This window comes from Cebus imitator, unplaced genomic scaffold (assembly GCF_001604975.1).
Source record: "Cebus imitator isolate Cc_AM_T3 unplaced genomic scaffold, Cebus_imitator-1.0 Scaffold45, whole genome shotgun sequence".
NCBI classification, from domain to species: domain Eukaryota; kingdom Metazoa; phylum Chordata; class Mammalia; order Primates; family Cebidae; genus Cebus; species Cebus imitator.
In genome coordinates this window covers 13300945-13320592 of record NW_016107360.1, presented here as the reverse complement: position 1 = coordinate 13320592, position 19648 = coordinate 13300945, and the positions used below count along the sequence as shown (strand labels likewise).

The following is a 19648-nucleotide window of genomic DNA, read 5'->3' as shown; positions in this document are numbered from 1 at the left end:
AAACTCCGTCTCAAAAAAAAAAAAAAAAAAAAGTATTGAATGTCTTGAGTTTGTAAATCAGCATGCGGAGTCCCAAAGTATGCAAAGTTAAATAAGACAAATTCCCTGCTTCCCAGTCTCCTGACTGAGCAAGGAAGATCTGAAATACTCAAGTGCAAGGTAGCAGAGAAGCTACTTTGGCATCCTCAAGAAGGGAGGGATGAGTGAACATCTGAATCATCTGAGAGCAGGTCGTGGGCCCTGTGTGATGCTCGTCTTGGGAGAGATAGATTAATTCAATCATCCTCTTCTCCATTTCATTCCCTCCAACTCCTTTCTATTATATATTTTCTTTTTCTCATTATACTTTGACTTTTCTCATTTTTCTATCTTCTTTCTTAAATCCTCTTCTTCCCATTTACCTCTCTGAAGTCCATATCTCACTCATTTCTAATCCAGTTTTTAAAACCTTCTGTACTCTTTGGTGGTGGGTGTTTGTTTGATTTTTGCGAAGATGAATAGTTTTGCTAAAAATACTTCTAAAGTGTTGTAAAGGCTGCCCACCCCTGGGGAGTAGGGGGGTGATCTTTCTGTGGGCTAATTAAGAGCAGAAGTGAAGAAAAGGAAAAGAAAAAAAGACAGATGGTGGGAAGAGTGGGAGGGAGGAGCGGCAAACACCACGTGATCCAAACACCTCCCTTTTCTTTCTCACAAGATCATCTTCTCTTTTTCTTTGCCTTTTTTCCGATGGAGGGAGGGGATAGACCTCATTGGGAACAGAATGGGAAGACCTGCAGAGGTTGTATTAAGCAACATTCCCTGGGAGAACTGGGCTGAGCCAGAAAAAGAAAATCCTTCTAGATGTCACTTGCAGTGGCCCAGGGCTAATGTTAACTTTCCCTTCCAATTGACGGAACCCTTATTTTATGGGCAGTGCCAAGCTAAGGGTTCAGATGCATTTTTATTGTTGCTTGATCCTCACAGAAAGCGCAGGGTAGAGGAATCAGTATTTATATTTTGCATAAAAGGAAAGAGGCTCAGAGACATGGAGCAGCTTGCTGGGGAGTCCTAATCTAGTTAGGATTCCAAACCCAGGTCTGTTGGGCTAGGAAACCCATGCTCTCATATTGTGCTAGCCTAACAGGATCCTCAAGGACCGCCTATGGAGACCTTTCTTTTGTCCCCACGACCTCTGCTCAGAGATGTTCCCTGTTCCCAGTCAGCAGGTGCATTTCACAGACAGCAACACTAGCTCTGCTCCCTACCAGCCAGCTTCTTTTTATAGGTTTTACATGTGGGGGCTCTTTTAATCCAGGGGGCCCATAGGCAGCCCGTCTTCCATAGAGGAGACGCTGAAGTATAGGGAGGTTAAATGCTTGTCCAGAGGGTAACTAGCTGGTCGATAGGAGTGCTAGGATCAGCAAAGTACTAAAAAGAAAAGGAACTGTGTAGTCTAGATGAGAGGTTTCCCTTTCGAGAGGCATGCTTATATGTGTGTGTACGTATATGTGTGTGTACGTATATATAGATAGATAGATATAGATGTGTCTATGTGTATATATATTTTGTGTGTGTGTGTGTGTGTGTATTTGGAGACAGGGTCTCACTGTGTCATCCAGACTGGAGTGCAGTGGTGTGATCACGGCTCACTGCAGCCTTGGCCTCCTGGGCTCAAGCCATCCTCCCACCTCAGCCTCCCAAGTAGCTGGGACTGCAAGCACTGCCACCATGCTCGACTAAGAGGCATACCTCTTGTAAAAGAGAAACTAGTGGTCCCAAAGCAGCAGTGTGCTGGTAGAAGTTTAACCAGCCCTTGGAGTCAGAACCCTGAGTTGTAGCCTCTATTCCCTTGCATGTGAATAGTGTCATGTTGGCCTATTTTATCCTAACAATGTTGTCCCTGAATGCTGAGCTGGGCAGAGGTGCTAACAATTAGCCCTCCAGCACCTAAGGGTCCACCTACCACCTACGGCGTCTTTAGTTGATGGCATGTGAGGAGTCAAGTTTCCTGACCTACGAACCAGTCTCCAACTTAATATGGCTCAGACTTACATCACTTTTGAGTGATTAGTTCCTACTGCGGACACATTCTTTGTCACCACTAAAGGATTGTTGTTCGTCCAGACTTTCCCTTTTACTTCCCCACCACGTTCTGCTGTTTTCTGTTCCTTTGTCACTCCCTCCCTGACCACTACTTCCCTTCCCACTCCCTGCTGCCTGCACCTGCTGACTCGCTCTAGTTAAGAGCCCTGGGGAAGGAACAGACTCTGCAGCCTGACTGCTGGGTTTAATCCCAGCTCTCCTCTGCTGGCTGTGTGACCTCAGGCAAATCACTTAATCTCTCTGTGCTTCAACTTTCTCATCTGTAAAGTGGGAATGAGAATTACGCTTCCCACATCATGTAAAGCCCTGGTATCGTGGCCTTGCAAATGTCAGCCCCTTGTGGCCTTCCTTACTTCTGGGCATCCTCAGCCATCTGAGCTTCCCAAATTACCCCTTCCCTGTGCCTGTCGCAATGCTACCATAAGAAAGCCAGGACCCCTGCCCTCTATAGCTGACCCTCGTCCTGTTTGGCTCCCCCTGAGTAGCCATGAGGTCACCCCAGGTCCCCACTGTCCATAGCCACCCACACTCCCATATGCCTCATATGTCCACTCCCCTTAGTAGACGTGACTGGCTTTTTGCCTTCCTGAAAACAAGAACATGAAGGACACTGGCCACCTCGGAGCCGAGAGCTGTTCCACCACATTGCTTCTCTTGCACCCCACTATTTCGGGTCAGGTTACTTTATCCTGCTCCTTTCCATGTGGCCCAAGGTGAACACCTTGGTTTATGCAAGGTGTGATGACAGGAAATTTGCTTTTCTTCTTTTAAAATCCTTATTACAGCTTGTACAAAATATTTGGGCACTCCTTCTCAAAGGCTTTAAACTTTCACAAGTCCTTGGCTCAATAGTGAATGTGGACTATGGGGGATTGGCCAGGGGCAGGCTGGAATTTGCCTCAGGAACTACCTTTCATATCAATTCCTTTTAGTCAATGTAATCACTCCATTTTACCCAGACTGAGATCGATGGCTCACGTGGCTTTTTTTCTGTAATCCTTGGGTAATTTTTTTTTTTTTGCCCCACTAGGAAAAGAATTGAGTTTCGTCAGTCCTTTCCCAGGATGGAACATGAACAGTTACGCCGGTTTCCTCACAGTGAATAAGACTTACAACAGCAATCTCTTCATCTGGTTCTTCCCGGCTCAGGTAGGCGCCCAACAGAAAGAACACCAGTGTTCAAGAGCTGGCTTGCCTCTTGAGGGTAGAAATGTTAGCCTAACAACTTACAGGTCTTAAAATAACTCATAGATTTTTTTTTTTTTCCTAAAAGTAAGCAAATCTGCGTGGTGTTCCTGTTTAAAGGCAGAAAATAAATGTTTTCTGTGGGGCAGGGAAGTGTCCAACTTCTAAATTGCTTGCAGCCTTATTTGGAGTGTCAAAATTATCACCTTCTTCCTGTCACAGTCTTCTTCCTATCTTTCTGCTGTATTTTTGTTTTAAAAATACTTAGGGCAGCAATGGGTGGTGGGGAGCCCAAGGAGGATAAGTAGGGAGATTCCTGAAGTTAACAGGTAATGCTTGGCTGAGTGTGTTTATATCTGGTCAGCCATGGCCTTATATGGTGACCTTGTCTGTGGACTCCTTCATGCACTCAGTACCCACTTACTGAGTGTATTCTGGGCCGTGGGGTCACAGAGGAGACGGAACTGAGCTCAGACTCTATGGACGTTTAGAGGAGGAGTGGAAGGATTGCTGATCTAGGAAGGCTTCTGGCGGGAAAGGCCATCCCTTTTTCAAATCTCTATAGATGTAGCTGGGTATGTTCTTCTACTTCACCAATCCTATGTAATTTACTTCTAGAGCATGTCTTTCTTCTGTATGAACAAGACACTTTTAGCTTAGGGATGTTGTCGTGGGATTCGTAGAAGTGCTGAGATGCATAAACAAATCTTACTCCACTGCAGAGTAATCTTCTGTTTTCATCTTCCAAATTGGATTTGTTTTAGAGGCAGGGAAAGCAAAGAAAAAGCTATCCCTATGGAGGGTGTTATTTACATTTGCATGTGATTTGCATATAGCTGGGTTGCATGTATAGTAACTGAGTAAATGGCTTAATCCAGGGTAGTTTTCAAGTTACATTGTTTCTCTTGGTACTATTGAGTTATATTTTCTTGACTTTACTGCTTTCCCAACTACATGGCCTCTGACATAGTTCACCCCAAAGCAGGCTGTGGTGGGGTGCATTCAAGTTGGGGCATGTAAGAAAGGGTGAAGAATTCTGCATCCTTTGTGGTTGGGCACACAGTAGCCGCCGTCTTCTCTGGAAGGCTTTCTTGGCCCCTAGCGAGGGCTTCTTATTTCTTCATCAGTGTTTCTGTTGAGTGAGGCAAGCAAGGCGCCTAGAGAGTACCAGGTAAGGGGACACACCCTCAGGGTCATACAAGGGCAAGATCAGCACTGGAGCCTGACCCCCTCCAGTCTCTTGTTGGTGTCTCCCATGAGTGAAGCCCAACTGGAAGCTGGGGGGAGTTGGGTGGTCTAGCCCATAGAGGTATGCCTCTCAGGGCACAGAGTGGGGTGTAGGAGGGTGGATAATGGACCTTCAGTCTCTTAAACGTTATGCCTTTGAGAAACATTCTGTGTGTGTGCATTTTTTAAATCACATCTATCGATGTCGTTGAATGCAGTCTTAATCTGCAGTAACCTCTTTATGTTATTGTCTCTTGCTGCTATAACAAATTGCCACAAACTTAGTGTCTTAAAACAACACACATTTTATTTCATAATTATGTAGGTCTGACATGGTCTCCCTGCGCTGAAATGCAGAACCAGTAGCTCTGTGGTCCTTGTAGAGGCTCAAAGGGAGAATCTCTTTTCTTGCCTCTTGCAGTGTCTGGAGGCTGCTCACATTCCTTGGCTCATGGTCCCTTCCCCCAGCTTCAAAGCCTGCGATGGCAGCCCCACTCCTCCTCACTTCACATAATCTCCGTGGTCATGTTGCCTTCTCTGACTCTTGTCTTTAGCCTCTGTCTTCTAAAAGGACTCTTGTGATGATGACATTTGACCCACCTGGTTAGTCCAGGATAATCTCCCATTTTAAGGCCAGTTGATTTGCAGCTTTAATTTTATCTGCAACCTGAATTCTCTTTTGCCCTATAACCTAACGTATTCTAGGGATTAAGACACAAACATCTTTAGGGAGTTACTATTCTGCACAAAATGGATACTTGAAAATTTGCCTAGATTACTGAGTCTCAATATGTTCTCTCCCAGTGATTCTCACATGTTATTGTATACAAGAATCCTCTGACTTCCCCTGGGGATTCTGACTTGTAAATTGGCAGAGACCAGCAGGTTGTAGAATTACCGGGTGAACCAGGCTCTGTGAAACCATCACTCCAGCCTACTGGCCATTACCCTCTGCCTGAAGCTCCTGGCTGGAAAGTGACCAACATGCCTTTTACCAGAAAGAAATGCCTAGAGCAGCCAAACCCAGACCGAGGTGGTGTGACTCCCATGTTAAGGGTCGAAATGCGGGGAGTCAAGAGACCAGCGCAGCCTGTGGAGCCTGGCTTCACTAATCCAGCTCGCAGATTCTCTAAGACCTGTTAGGACTGCTTCCCCATCTTCCTTCCACTCTCCTACTCCCCCACATGAGCCAGAGAACCCCAATTCCTTATTTTCCCTTCTGCTTTCTTACTTGTTTATGACACCAGTGAATTCCTCATTGCCTTCTGAATGTTGAGTCTTTTTTGGTAATGATTTTAAAAAACAGGAACTAAGGGCGAGAGAAGAGCTCAGATGGAAACAAAGCAAAAACCCAGTTGTTTCCTTTCTCAGATTGCCTCTGGGCAGGTAAACAGCTATGTCTAGAACGTAGGTGGTGTTTTGGCCTCGTATACCTGTTGAGGGAAAGAGGTTCAGTTTGCATACTCTGCTGGTTGCCAGACTGAGGACTGAAAACCCCCTTCATTAAACAATAACTGGACTGTTGGTTTTTGCTCCTTTCCCCTTAATTAAATGAACGCCTAGCTGTGCATCCCCTGACCAGGTTATGTTCTTTTGAGTCCAGTACTGTAGCCATAAACACATCCTACGATGAACCCAGAAGACAACAGAAAAGAAGGTCTTTAAGTACATGGTGTTCTAGTGAAAGTGATCGATGAAGCTTTGGGAGAAGAGGGGCCGAGATGAAAAAACGGTACCCACAGATAGGTACCACCACGTGGCAGCCAAGATAGATTTGTCCAATACCTCTTCCCAGGAAGCCCACAGGGAGAGCCAGATATCTGAGGCTTCTGGCTATAAATTATGGAGTCATACCAGTTTGGGTGAAGGAGATAAAGCCTGTGTGACAAGGAGAAGGAATAGTCACTGAAATGGGGGAGTCCGTTTCATTTGGCAGAGAGATTAGTTTATTGTCTGTCATAGGGAAGCAGCTGATGTTGTCACCAGGAGAGAAATGACCTCTTTAAAAAACTGAAGGTAGAGAAAATAAGAGGTGCAGGAAGGATGCCACACTTGTCCTATGCTCTGAGTATTTTTTGGGAGGATGCTGTTTTCAAATTAGTTTTGTTTTCCTGTTACTTTTATGAGACTGCCCTGTTATTGTATACACATCAGTGCAGAATGAATTCCAGAACTTGAAATTGGTGTGCAGTGGGAATTACAATCTACTGGAGAAAAGAGTAGGCATTTTGCGTGGGATAAAAAGTGTAAGGAAACGAGCAGAAATGTAGCAGTTAGAATAGCTGCTGGTGATCGAATACTGACTGTGCTAGGCACTGCGCATTTTCTTACCCAGTCCTTACCTGAACCCCACGGGGAAGGAATTGTCATCCTCATTTTATAGATAAAGAGATTAAATAATCAGCTCCAAGTTACTCAACTAGAAGTTGGCGGAACTGGAATAGAAAATTAGGCCTCTGATGTGGAAATCCTTGATCTTGGCCTTCATGTGTTAGAGCCAGAGGAAGCGAGTCATGGAAGGCACTGGACTAAAAGTACTGTAGCTAAAAGTACAGGCTCTTGAGTAAGTCAGGCTTGGATAGAAATCTTGGCTTCAGTACTTACGCTAAAGGTGACCTTCGGCACATTTCTTAGTGTCTCTGAGCATTGCTTTCCTCATTTTAAAATGGGGATCAAATACCTACGTGGCAATGGTTTTGAGACAGAAGAGGTAATAGGGGAAAGCATTAGCATAGTACCTAAAACATAGTAACTATAGTTTCTACTGTCATTATTTCATTATGAGTACCGTTATTATGGTTATTATTACTTTTTAAACTATTAACACAAATGTTGAGAACAAAACCAGTCACAATTTGAGAGGTTAAAGGTGACAGCAAATAGAGGGAAATTATAAATTAGAAGGGCCTGAACCCCAGGCATCAATCAAGGTGAATTAATTGCTACCAGGTCAGGAAATTACTAACTGAAATTGGGATTTTTCTCCACATTAAAGAAGATAAAAAGGACATAGAGATTATTACTGTTTAAAGTCAGCATTCTTCTTATTGGAAAAAAAAATCTAGTATTGGACTTTCTGTTACAGAAGTAGAAACAGATAATTCATTGGATACATTTAGTCAAAATCTGCAGTTAAGTTACCTCAAATGTCATGGAGCCAAAACCTGGGGCATTTGTAGTCAGGCCTAGGTCCCTTTACAAAGGACCCCACCTTAATCTCAGGCCAAAAGGAAAGACCTAGATGCCTGTATTTGAGAATTTGTTGTCTGAAGATGTCAGAATCACATTGATGAGGCCCATAAGGTGCTGGGATGAGGAGGGCTCCCTTTCAGGCTCCTGCAGGCTGGGCCCTCCTGAATCAGACACAAGAATCATCAGATAGCACAATATACTCGAATCAGCAGTCAGTTGGAGAGGAAATGAACTGCTCTAATGCTCCTGGTCCAAAACATTCTCTGGCATGTCCCAAAGGTGCCTGGAAGGCAACAGCCCAGCCCATCCTGGGGCTGAAGGTATGTAATCAGGCCCCACCATAACTCAGCATGGTGCCATGTACACTCCCTGACCTGCACATCTGAACTTCTCCAGTAATACAGTTCATGTGGGAGAGGACAGGGATTCCCAAATGTGCGACTGCTCATCAGAAATACCTGGGGAGCTTTGGAAATAGGATCGATCCCCCAGCTTACTGCCTAGCTGGACCCAGCAGAGACTGATTCTTCAGATCTGGAGAGGGCCTAGGGATCAGTGTTTCTAATGGGCTCCACAGTGGTCCTGGTGCAGCAAGTCAATGGGCTGGAATTTGAGAAAAAAGACCTAGACGTTGGGATACAGGGATTCTAATTCCAGGTCTGCAATTGTATGCTGTATAACTTGGGAGACAGCATTCGCATTTTCTGGGCCTCAGTTCTGTCATACAGAAATAAAGATGTTAAAACTCATGGATTGCTCAGGCTCCATCCCAGCATTGCCTTCCATGCTTCCGTAGTTAAGTGTAAAAACATCCAAGACCTCCAGATCAGGATGTGGATTGAATGAAGGAGCCCTTGAATCTGTGGTAGCTAGCCTTCAGGCTAGTCCCCAGGGCTCTTCACCTCCTGGTATACATGCCCTCGGGCAGTCCCCTCCCATACTGAATCAAAGCTGGCTTTGTGACCGACATGCTAACAAAAATGATGGTGTTGGACTTCCAAGGCTACTTTATAAAGGGCAATGTTACTTGCACCTTGGTCTCTTGAATCCCTCAGTCTGAGGAAAGGATGCCATGTTGGGAGGACACTCAAGCAGCCACCTGGCCATGCCCCTGTGGAGAGGAAGTGAGGCCTCCACCCTCTAGTGGGCACCAACCTTAGAAGAGATTCATCTAGCTCCAGTGAAGCCTTCTGATGACTGTAGCTCTGACTGATAACTTGACTACAATTTCATGAGAGACCCTGAGTCATAACTTCGCAGCCAGACCTCAAATTTCTGACCTACAGGAATCCTGAGACATCAAAAATTAAGTTTTGGAGAGATGTTATGCCGTATTAGATAACTAATACAGCTTCGTGTCTTGTACTTTTTGGCTGTGGCGGTGATACCTTGTGACGGCTAACCTGGGGAAGGATGAGAACATAAGGAGTGGGGATTACTATGCCAGCTACTTTTAATTTTCATTTTTTTGCCTTCAGCTCCAATTCTACCCCCTTCCCCGCTCCGCCATAATAGAGCTCTCAGCAGTTGTCCTATGCGGTAAGCACAATATTAAGCTTTGCCAGTAGAGGGTGCTGGAGAGACATTGCAGGAGGAATTTGGCTTCGCTCTCTGTTCTATGTCCTGCCTTTGCTTTTTCTTGGCCCCACTGCCTGGTCTGTCAGCAGCGTGTTGCAGAGGGGACATCCAGTGGCACTGCGCCTTAGCTGTACACCCAGACCACCAAGACTCCCAGCAAGATGATATCCCTGGCTCTGTCCAGGTGACCATCTGGCTGTGGCCCCCCCAGTAGGAACACCATACACCCCAGACCTTGCCGGCAAGCAGGCTCCCTAAAGCCCTGCGCTCTCTGCAGCCCTCTCACTAGCCTTGGCCATTTGCGCCCCAGAGGGTTATCCCCTTGGCCCTCCTCCCCATGTACTCCAGGCTGTGCGCCACCGTTCAGGCAAGCAGGCTCCCAACCTCCTGAGTCTCTCTGTGTCCACTTGCCAGCCACAGCCCACCCATCCCTACTTACCCAAGGATGGTTGGCCGGCTTTGGACCAGGGAACCCAGTGAACCCCACAGCTCCTCAGAGGGCTGCGACCATACCTTCTCCAACGAGGTCTGGACAGGGGCCTTGGGAAGAGTCCCTTCTCCACTTATGGACTTGTCCATCCGTGAGCACTCCTGGCCCAGGGTATTCTCTGGCATTCTTATATATGTATGTTTAGTCCCCTGTTATAACAAATGCTTCTAGATATTAACATTTCCGTGTTCCTTAGTGGACACAGGGAGCCTACCCAGCATGCTGGTCTTTGGCCAGTGCTGACGATGTGGCCTGGGGGAGAGCAGGCGCCTCTTGTATTTCATCTTCACTTTTGCCCAGGGGTGTCTGAGATACCCATGGCTGGCTGTGGCCAGAGTAAACACTGGAACTTGTAACAGAATTAAAGGTGAATGTTTCCAGGTAAAAAAAAATAAAAAATTAAAATGACTGATTTCTGACTTCTGATTGAGGCTCAACTGATACAGCTACCATTCTAAATCTTTCCCCAGCTCTGAGACACTACGGGCTGGACATGTGGTCTGGCCTAAGGAATGCATGATAGAAAGGCCTCGAGAGCCAGGGCAGCCAGTCTTTCTGTCTCAGCTCTACTCTGTCTGAGACCACAGGATCCCTCATCTCTGCTTCATTCTTCTCCATTGGCAGATCAACATGCCTTGCTTCTCCAGGCACTTGGCCAAGTATGGCCAACCTTTTGTTTCCAAGGTTACCTGTCCCTCTGCCACAGTCTGGATCACATCTTCTTCCTTGGTCCAATCTGCTAAAACTGCAGATGTTGATATAAATTAGCTCTGATATAAATATGGCTAGCAGACTAGCCATGGATGAATGGAGACTGAGTTCTTAGAGAAGGGGACATGGACTGGACGGATTACTGAAAATATGTCTCAAAGTATATCTAGCACAGGTGGACACAAATCTATCAGTAATGCAACAAAGATTTGGACATCACAGATAATTGTCTACTTCAAATTGAGACTGTTTATCTTCTCTTTGCTACGTACTTAATGGCATCAGGGATCTGGAAGAATAGAGGGTATTAGACACAAAACAAGAAAGTAGCTAAAGGTGGTAAGTTAGAGATTACCACCCATAAGTACATTTGACCACTCTACCCCGCAGAAACTTTTGTGTTCCTGATTTCCTTTGAGGAAATGAAATTAACATGGAGACGTAAGTAACTTTTCCATCAGGAAAAGAAAGCAAGGTGTCCTCTCCATGCTTCCTCCTCACCGCCCACTTCCCTATTCTTTATTAAGTACAACTTTCTGGCAGGAGGCAAAAACAGAACAGCCATAACTATCTCATGAAGGAATAAGCCAGGTAGAAAGGTTAGGAAGAAGAAAGTTAGGTTTCTAATGGGTTGTAAGCTGGTTCAAATCAATGATACAAACCAAAGCTTGATGAGAGTCAAGGGAGCTTGGGAGTGCTGCAGGGGGGTCTGGAAACAAAAATGATTTTGAGGCCAGGCACGGTGGCTCATGCCTGTAATCCCAGCACTTAGGGAGGCTGATATGGGTAGCTCACCTGAGGTCAGGAGTTTGAGACCAGCTTGGCCAACACAGTGAAACTTGGTCTCTACTAAAAATACAAAAATTAGCTGGGGGTGGTCATGGGTCCCTGTAATCCAGCTACTTCAGAGGCTGAGGCAGGAGAATTGCTTGCACCGGGAAGGTGGAGGCCACAGTGAGACAAGCTGTGCCATTGCACTCCAGCCTGGGCGACAGAGCAGGACTCCATCTAAAACAGATTTTGGAAAAATTGATTCTCTGTATGATGGTGCTGTGGCAACAGTCATGATAAAGGAAGGTGAGTGGTCAACACCAACCACTTGAAAGAAAACTCCTTTGAAATACACAAATGTTGATAGCAACTTGTGTATGTGCTGAGTGTGTAGAATGACAATGTTGCGGACCTATTTAACAATTCTAGTCACAAAATTAATGGCTTTAAATAAAAAGCTCTGCCTTGATGAACATCATTAGTGTAGCCGCTGAAGTATTAGCTGAACTGGGATCTGCATGGCAAAAAGGGAGTCCATTTAAGCATACTTGTGGGAATTTAAAGACATTTACTTGAGGTACTAATGACTTCAATTAAGGTAGAACACATTACTTAAACCAAGCAAATGATCAGCCTCTGCATATAGAAGTGTGAAGAGGGCCTTAATTAATTTACTAATTGCACTTTTCATCTTAAGCAGTGCCATTGATTTGGATGTGTTAATGGTTTAGTTGCTTTTTTCTCTAACCAAGTATGGCATTCCTTATTGGAGATGGGAGGAAAGGGGTGGCTATGGGTATGAAGCCAGTCCTGAGATGGGCAGATGCCTGTCTACTTTAAGTGACTTTCTGGTCCAAAATGTTGCCCTAACACTTGTTGAGGTACCTAAAATTTCCTAGAGTCACTCCAATAAAGTCGTCTTATAAAATACAATCATGTTACTTAAAAGTACTGAAATTGGTAGGTTTTTAGCACCCCCCCCCATCCAATATTTTAACTTAGTGTTTCAGTGATATGCATATGGTCTGAGCAGAAGGTTATCTATCTATTCTCCCTCTCTCTCTCTGATGCAAAGGAGGGCCTGAGGGATATGGTCTGATGGAGGGTGAGGGTGGAAAGGAAGACTCGGGGCAAAGATGCTGCTGCCCAGGGAGGGTGTATCCATCTAGGGAACGGCAGGGCAGGCAGGATTTAGTACTAGTTTTGTTTCAATGAGTTTCACGGTTTCACTTTCTTTGACAATCTGTTAAGACATAGAGTAGAGTTTTCAACATCATTGTGAATTAGCAATGGAATTTGCTAATGTGAGAAATTGTAAAATTGTCCTTGGTAGAGATTCTGGCAGAATAGATAACCTCTGTCTACTTCTGGGACATTCCTTCTGGAAGAAACCGAGGAGAGAGTGTCCAAATTCACGGATTGGCCACCAGGGGGCGCCAGAAGACCCGAAAGGGCTTCTGAGGCAAAGGCGTAGTTGCTTCTTGCTCTCCAATGGGAGCTGTGGGGCCCACCCTCTTTTGTTGCTAGGGAGACTTCTTACTTAAGTATTTACGATTCCTTTGTTCTTTCTTTAATATTTAGAACTTTTTTTGTCCCTTCCCTTTTAATCATCAGTTCTTGCTGCAGGACTTTGATGTATAAGTCATTAGTAGAGGTTTTAATTTCTCTTAATTAAATATGTAATAAGAGGGGATTATTCATTTTTTTAGATCTCGGCTCAAATGTTAATCCATGACCGGAAGCCTTCTTTAAGTACTTAATCTAGTGTCTCTCCGTTTCTGTTTCATATCACTCAGTTAGTTAGTTACTTGTTTATTGTCTTCCCACACCAGCAGAAAAATCATCAGAGCTGATACTTAAATAGATGTGCCAGGCACTGTTCTAAGTGCTGTGCATAGGTCCACTCTAAAACTGCATGGAAACCTTAGGAGATAGACATGAATAGTATTCGTATATTCAAGCAGAGGATGCTGAAACACAGCAGAGTTAAGTAATTTGCCCAAGGTCACACAGCTATAAAATAGCATAGCTGGAATGCAAACCTGGGCACGCTGGTTCCAGAATCCATGCTTATAACTAAAAAGTGTTCTGCCTGTTCATAGGTAGGAGTTGGTCTGCATCCACAGCCTTAGACAGTGCCCTGTAAGTAGTTGGCGTTATGTGTTAAATGAATTAATACACTGTGGTAAATTCATAGGGTGTCATACTATTCAGAAAAATGATGGTACGTACTGGTATGAAGAGATCTTCACATATTAAGTGAATACAGCATATATAGAGTATAGCTTGATTTTATTTTTGGAAAATCTGTGTAGGTATATTGCATATGTAATAGCTACGATACGTATATATGTGTGGAGGGGGTACCATGGAGAAAAATTTGGAAAAGTAAACATAAGTGTTTCCATGATCATCTCTAGGAAGTAGAATTTGTGGGGTAAGAGGGACTTTTAAAAATACCTTCACTTAAAAAAAATCCTTTAGTTAAGAATAAGTACCATTCTTATAATGGAAAAAGTTTTAAGAAAAAATTTAAAGCTTTTGAAAAACTAAACACATTAATTATCTTGCTTCATACACTCTTGAATTAAAACTTCAATATGATAAATGTTTTTAAAGTCCTGAATTTTGTAAAGCTGTAGCTGAATTAGTCATTTCTTCATTCGGTCTTAAGTATTGCAGTGTGGTTTTGTTCAGGAAGTCTTTTATCCTCTCCAAATTTGAGGGTAGGGCAAGGGCTGCATTCTCATAATTGAGAGCTAACTGTATCACCCTAAGGATTGTCACACAATAACCTCATGCCATTATTATGGCCATAATTGATATTGTACCGCATATCATGGCATTTGATGCTATATTATTATTACAAAAGTCTGCATGCTGTGACACAGCTGACTCTTGGGTTTTTGGCATTGAACATGTACGTACACCTTTATTTTCCAGGTATGACTTTTACATTTCATACCAGATAAGGGTGATGTTAGTTCACAGGTTGATTAGCCCATCAAAGTAGAAAAATGTATGCATGGGCTTTTCTTTAAAAACAGGCTTCTTCAAGGGCTGTTGAACTTCACTCACCTCCTCCAGGAAAGTAAATCCAGAGCAAGGTCAGCTGAGGTTGGAGGTGTGTACACAGATCTTGTTATTGAAGCATTCCAAGAATGCAGTGTCCTGTGCTTCAAAGTTGCATAATAAAGATGTTTGACACTGAGGTGTTTGACTTGACTTTGTCGTGTGGCCTCTCAGGGTCAGGCTATTTTTCTGAGAGTCCAGAGGTCTGCTTGATTGTGTCAGGTCACCGGAAGGGACATGGAAGGCCAAGGGAGGATAGGGGAGGACAGGCTGGAAACCAGAGGCCTAAGATACTCAGGGCAAACTCTCCATCCACCTTAAGACCCTCAGCCCTGCCTACACATTTGAACCACCTGGGAGCTTTTGAGAAAGACTGATGAGGCCTCCTCCCCAAGGACCAATGGAATTGGAATCTCTGGGATTTGGGCCTAGACAGTAGTATAAAAATACTATCCAAAAGAGAAGAGTTCTCCAAAATACTTTAATGAGCACACTGTGGCGTCTAGGAGCTCACGTGTAGTTTAGGAAGGAAGCGGGGCTGGATGTCCACTGGAATCAGTGGACTCGCAACATCTCACGTTCCCTGGAGGCTGGGAAGAGCGGGGAATACCTTCCACCCAGATTCCATTGTTTTTCCGTCTCTCACACGTGCAATGTGCTCCTACTGCTGAGTGAATCCAAGTGGAAGGCGGTGCTGGTGAGTGGATCTGAAAGGAGGTAAAAATCTTATTTAAACAAAACACATACAATTAGATTGAACGCAATCTATCTGTAAATGACAGAATAGGAAAGTGGGCTCTGTGGTAGTTTTTCCTTACCCCTGTAGCCCACAACTTCCCTGAGCAGTTTTTCACTAGTTACTCCTTCTGCCTCAAGTGTCCGTGAGCAAGTCAACAGAATGAGGGTTTTGTTTTGTAAGTCAAAGCAGAGGCTGGGCACAGTGGCTCATGCCTGCAATCCCAGTACTTTAGGACGCATAGGTGGGTGGATCCCCTGAGGTTGGGAGTTTGAGACCAGCCTGGCCAATATGGTGAAACCCCCATCTCTACTCAAAATACAAAAATGAGCTGGGCGTGGTGGTAGGCACCCATAATCCCAACTACTCAGGAGGCTGAGGCAAGAGCATCACTTGAACCTGGGAGGCAGAGGTTGCAGTGAGCTGAGATCATGCCACTGCACTTCAGCTCAGCTTTATGCAAAGGAATACATTTAATCCTCCCAGCAAGCATGCAGTGTAGCTACTGTTATTGATCCCGTTTTTATAGGTGGGGAAATAGGTCCAGAGAGCTTAGGCACCTTGCCCAAAGTTACACTCTGGTAGGTAGTAAAGACTAGATTTGAATCCAAACAGTTTGGGGCAAGAGCTTCCATGCTTATTCGTTATATAATACTGCACTGACCCCTGGGGCTTCAGGCCTGCTCGTCAGAGGTCTCAGTCGGACTCTGGGCTTGTACCATTTTTGTTTCCTTAGTCATAATCATCATTTATATTTATTGTGCTTTTATCATACATGAGGCATTGTTCTGAGGACTTTAATTACGTCACTTAATTTCTTTTTCTTTTTTTCTTTTTTTTTTGGAGATGGAGTTTAGCCCTTGCTGCTCAGGCTGGAGTGCAATGGTGCGATCTCAGCTTACCACGAACTCTGCCTCCCGGGTTCAAGTGATTTTCCTGCCTCAGCCTCCCAAGTAACTAGGATTACAGGCATGAGCCACTGTGCCTGGTCAATTGCGTCACTTAATTTCTTAACACTCAAGAATGAGCCTGAGAGGTGGCGCCTCATAGGAAGGGTGCGCCCCAGCCCACAGCCATTCCTACAAGCAGCTCTGTTGTAGCAGGTCCGCTGGTCCCCTTTCCAGAGCTGTGAAGGACTCTGCATTAGGCTCTTGGTGACTGGGGAAGAGAAGCTCCTCTGTGCACTCTGTAGCCATGGTTAGAACTCTGCTCAGCTCTTCCTGCAGGTCTTGGCGGCGACATCTCAATCACCTCTTGAGTCAGGCTTGCGTTCTGCCTCAGCCTTCTCCCATCATCCAAGTCGATGGGGTGTGTCCACTCAGACCTTCCAGTGACACCTTGATTTGTCTGCACAGCCAGGCCAAGTCAGAGGTGGCAGGATTTCAATTGGGCTAAAGCTACGGGATCGCTGCTGACTAATCATCCAACAAGCCCCGCCATCATGCTGGGGCCCACCATTAGGTCCTGCTGGAAGCCGAGATGGGGGTGACAAGTAGAGCTTTTTCCAGGTGATTCTGGAGGATTTGCCTGGGGAGTGTGCCTCCTTCCCCTTCTAGGTCTGTGCTAGTGAGGGGGTTTCCTTTTCCATTTGCCTGGTACACAGCTCTGCTTCCTGGCTCTGCTCCTGGCTGGATCCTTTTCAACTTTCAGGGCTCAGGGCAGCACTCAGACCTCACTGAGGCCTTTGCTGATCACCTTCTCCTTTTCAGCCTCCAGGGACTCTTAAATCACCCGTATTTCCCTTTTACACTCTCCAATCGTTGTCTTCATTTATTTTTTTATTTATTTCAGACAGAATTTTGCTCTTGTCGCCCAGGCTGGAGTGCAATGGTGCAATCTCCGCTCACTGCAACCTCCACCTCCCGGGTACAAGTGATTCTCCTGCCTCAGCCTCCCATGTAGCTGGGATTACAGGCACCCACCACCACACACAGCAATTTTTTGTGTGTGTTTTCAGTAGAGACAGGGTTTTGCCATGTTTGCCAGGCTGGTCTCGAGCTCCTGACCTCAGGTTATTTGCCCGCCTCGGCCTCCCAAAGTGCTGGCCTTGTCTTTATTTCTTTACGTATTTATTTCCTATTTTGTCCATGCAATTCTAAGTTCCGAGAGGACGTGCATTTTCTCCTTCACTCACTGTTCTATGTACCCAGCTCCCAGCACTGTACCTGGCCCATAATGGGTGCTCCATAAATACACAGTGAATGAAGTGGTGAAAAAGCCTCTGTCATTGAAGGTGATGGTATTGACACTACTGCCAGTAGCTCATTTTCAATATCGCAGCCCTGCCAATAACCCTTTCTAGTGCATGTCTCCCACATCTCCTAAATAAATCTGTACCTTGTTCGGGGTTTTATCACTGTTACATGCATTAGCTAGAGGCCCCTGGGGCCTGTCTGCTCTTCTTCATTTTCCACCATGTTGAATGAAGTTGTCGTGGTCCCTGTGAACATGTTCTTAGTGAATAAAATCAGAAAGGCGTTTGGGCGCTCAGTGTAGACGAGAAAGTGTCAATGAGAATGGATTCTTTGTTGTGCCTCTGTTGGGAATATGCACATTAAATGGAAAAGTCCTCAAGAATCCCCTTTTGCATTTAAACAGCTAAAAAAAATATAACCATGCCCTAGGCAGTGTGCTAGGTGTCTGGCAGCATGCACAAGGCAAGCGTCTACGTTGAAGGGGCGTTCGGTCTCTTGGTGGAAAAAGACTGCATGACAAAAAGACACCAGCATACGAGGCACAGCCTCATTCAGACAACTAAAGGTGGTCAGTACTTTGCCTAGAGTGGAGACTGGTGGAGAGTGGTCACTGAGGTCTGGGAGGTTTTGTGGGATTTAGTCACAGCCCCGTAACACAGAGGATTTAGGTAAGTTGACTTGTGTGTGCTCTGTGTGGTCACTGGTTTTACTGCTTCCCCTAGATACAGCCAGAAGATGCCCCAGTAGTTCTCTGGCTACAGGGCGGGCCGGGAAGTTCATCCCTGTTTGGACTCTTTGTGGAACACGGGCCTTACGTTGTCACAAAGAACATGACCAGTAAGTATCCCTTGCACGATAGTTCCTATAGAATCTTCCATCTGAGCCTTACATCTGCTGCAAAACTGATTTAGAGTAAACACTGCACGGCTAGGAATAGCTTCACCAGTCCAGATGATCAAAACCCAACTTTCTGGCAATGCCCATCCGAGGAGGAGGAGCCACGGGGGTGAGTGTCCTGACTGGTCTGCTTTCTCCCTTGAAATTTGGGTGAAAAGTTCTAATCTGTTTTCTTGTAGTCTGCTGCTGACTCAAGCATTCTGAGTTTGCAAAAACAGTTGGTATTTATTACTATTTGGGACAGCCCTTTGCATGGGACTCCTGGGCGGAGTTCTATTCCTAATTACTCACATGAACTAAACACTTGATGTTTCAGTCGCACACATGATCTGATAACTTGCAGGCAAGAGACTGTTACAGGTGGGGGCTGAGGTGGAGGAAAGATAAAGAGCAACATCTGGCTGTCACTAAGCTTGCCTTCATCTCTTTTTTTTTTAAATTTTGGTAAGATTGCTTACTTCCCCTGGGCCAGAATTTGGAGTGTGAGCCAATCTGTGACTCAGTATAAAGGCTTACGTGCCAGTTTTGTTGAAGTAGTTCTCTTCAAGAGATCCAGCATTAGGGATGATTGATTTAGTTGGACAGATGGATATTATTGCAGAGGTGGTTGGTGGGTGTTTCTTCATGAACCAGCTTCCTGGGGTTTTGTTTCCAAGCTTTATCTCAGGAGTAGAAATGCTCTGGGCTGGGGGCAAGTGAAGGAGAGGAGTGGGGAGGGAAAAGGTGCAGGTGCCTGTTCCCCACCATGGGTGTGAAGTGCTGTCAGAGGGGACGGGAACAGTTCACGACGATCAGGGGGTGTGTTGGGCTTCTGACCTCCATGAGGCCTCGGTGGAATGCTTGTCCATGACCCTGTCTCATCCCTGTTCTCTGTTTTCACAGTGCAGTACAGAGACTTCCCCTGGACCACCACGCTCTCCATGCTTTACATTGACAATCCGGTGAGTCTGGGGTGACCCTGTGAGCCGTCAGTGTTGCCTCTCCTGTCTTTGCTTTTTTCCTTTTTACATTAAGTACATTCACAGAATAGATTTAGTTTTTGCTTTTCAAAATAGAATATAATCTGCAAACTTAAAACCATTTTGAGATTTAGTTTTTCCTTTTCAAAGTAGAATTTAATCTGTAAAATTAAAACCGTTTTGAGATTTAGCTTTTCTGTTAACGTGTATAATCATATCTGGGTTTGGGAATTTTCCTTGCTGCTTTTTCTCATTTCTTCATTTGTTTTTTGGAGTCTCGCTCTGTCGCCCAGGCTGGAGTGTAGTAGTGCAATCTTTGCTCACTGCAACCTCGGCCTCCTGGGTTCAAGCCAATTTTCCTGCCAAATAGCTGGGATTATAGGCGTGTGCCACCACACCTGGCTGATTTTTGCATTTTTAGTCGAGACAGGGTTTCACCATATTGGCCAGGCTGGTCTCAAACTCCTGACCTCAGGTGATCCACCAGGCTTGGCCTCCCAAAGTGCTGGGATTACAGGTGTGAGCCACTATGCCTAGCCCATTTCCTCATTTT

General features: G+C 45.2%; 1 protein-coding gene across 1 annotated transcript in view; it reads left to right on the top strand.

Moving 5' to 3' along the window:
- CPVL (carboxypeptidase vitellogenic like) overlaps positions 1-19648 on the top strand; it is a 152726-nt gene that overhangs the window by 31180 nt on the left and 101898 nt on the right. The window contains exons 3-5 of the mRNA XM_017527074.2: positions 3113-3231; positions 17962-18076; positions 19019-19077. Of these exons, the coding sequence (XP_017382563.1) occupies positions 3113-3231; positions 17962-18076; positions 19019-19077 (293 nt within the window). The remainder of the gene's footprint in view (positions 1-3112; positions 3232-17961; positions 18077-19018; positions 19078-19648) is intronic.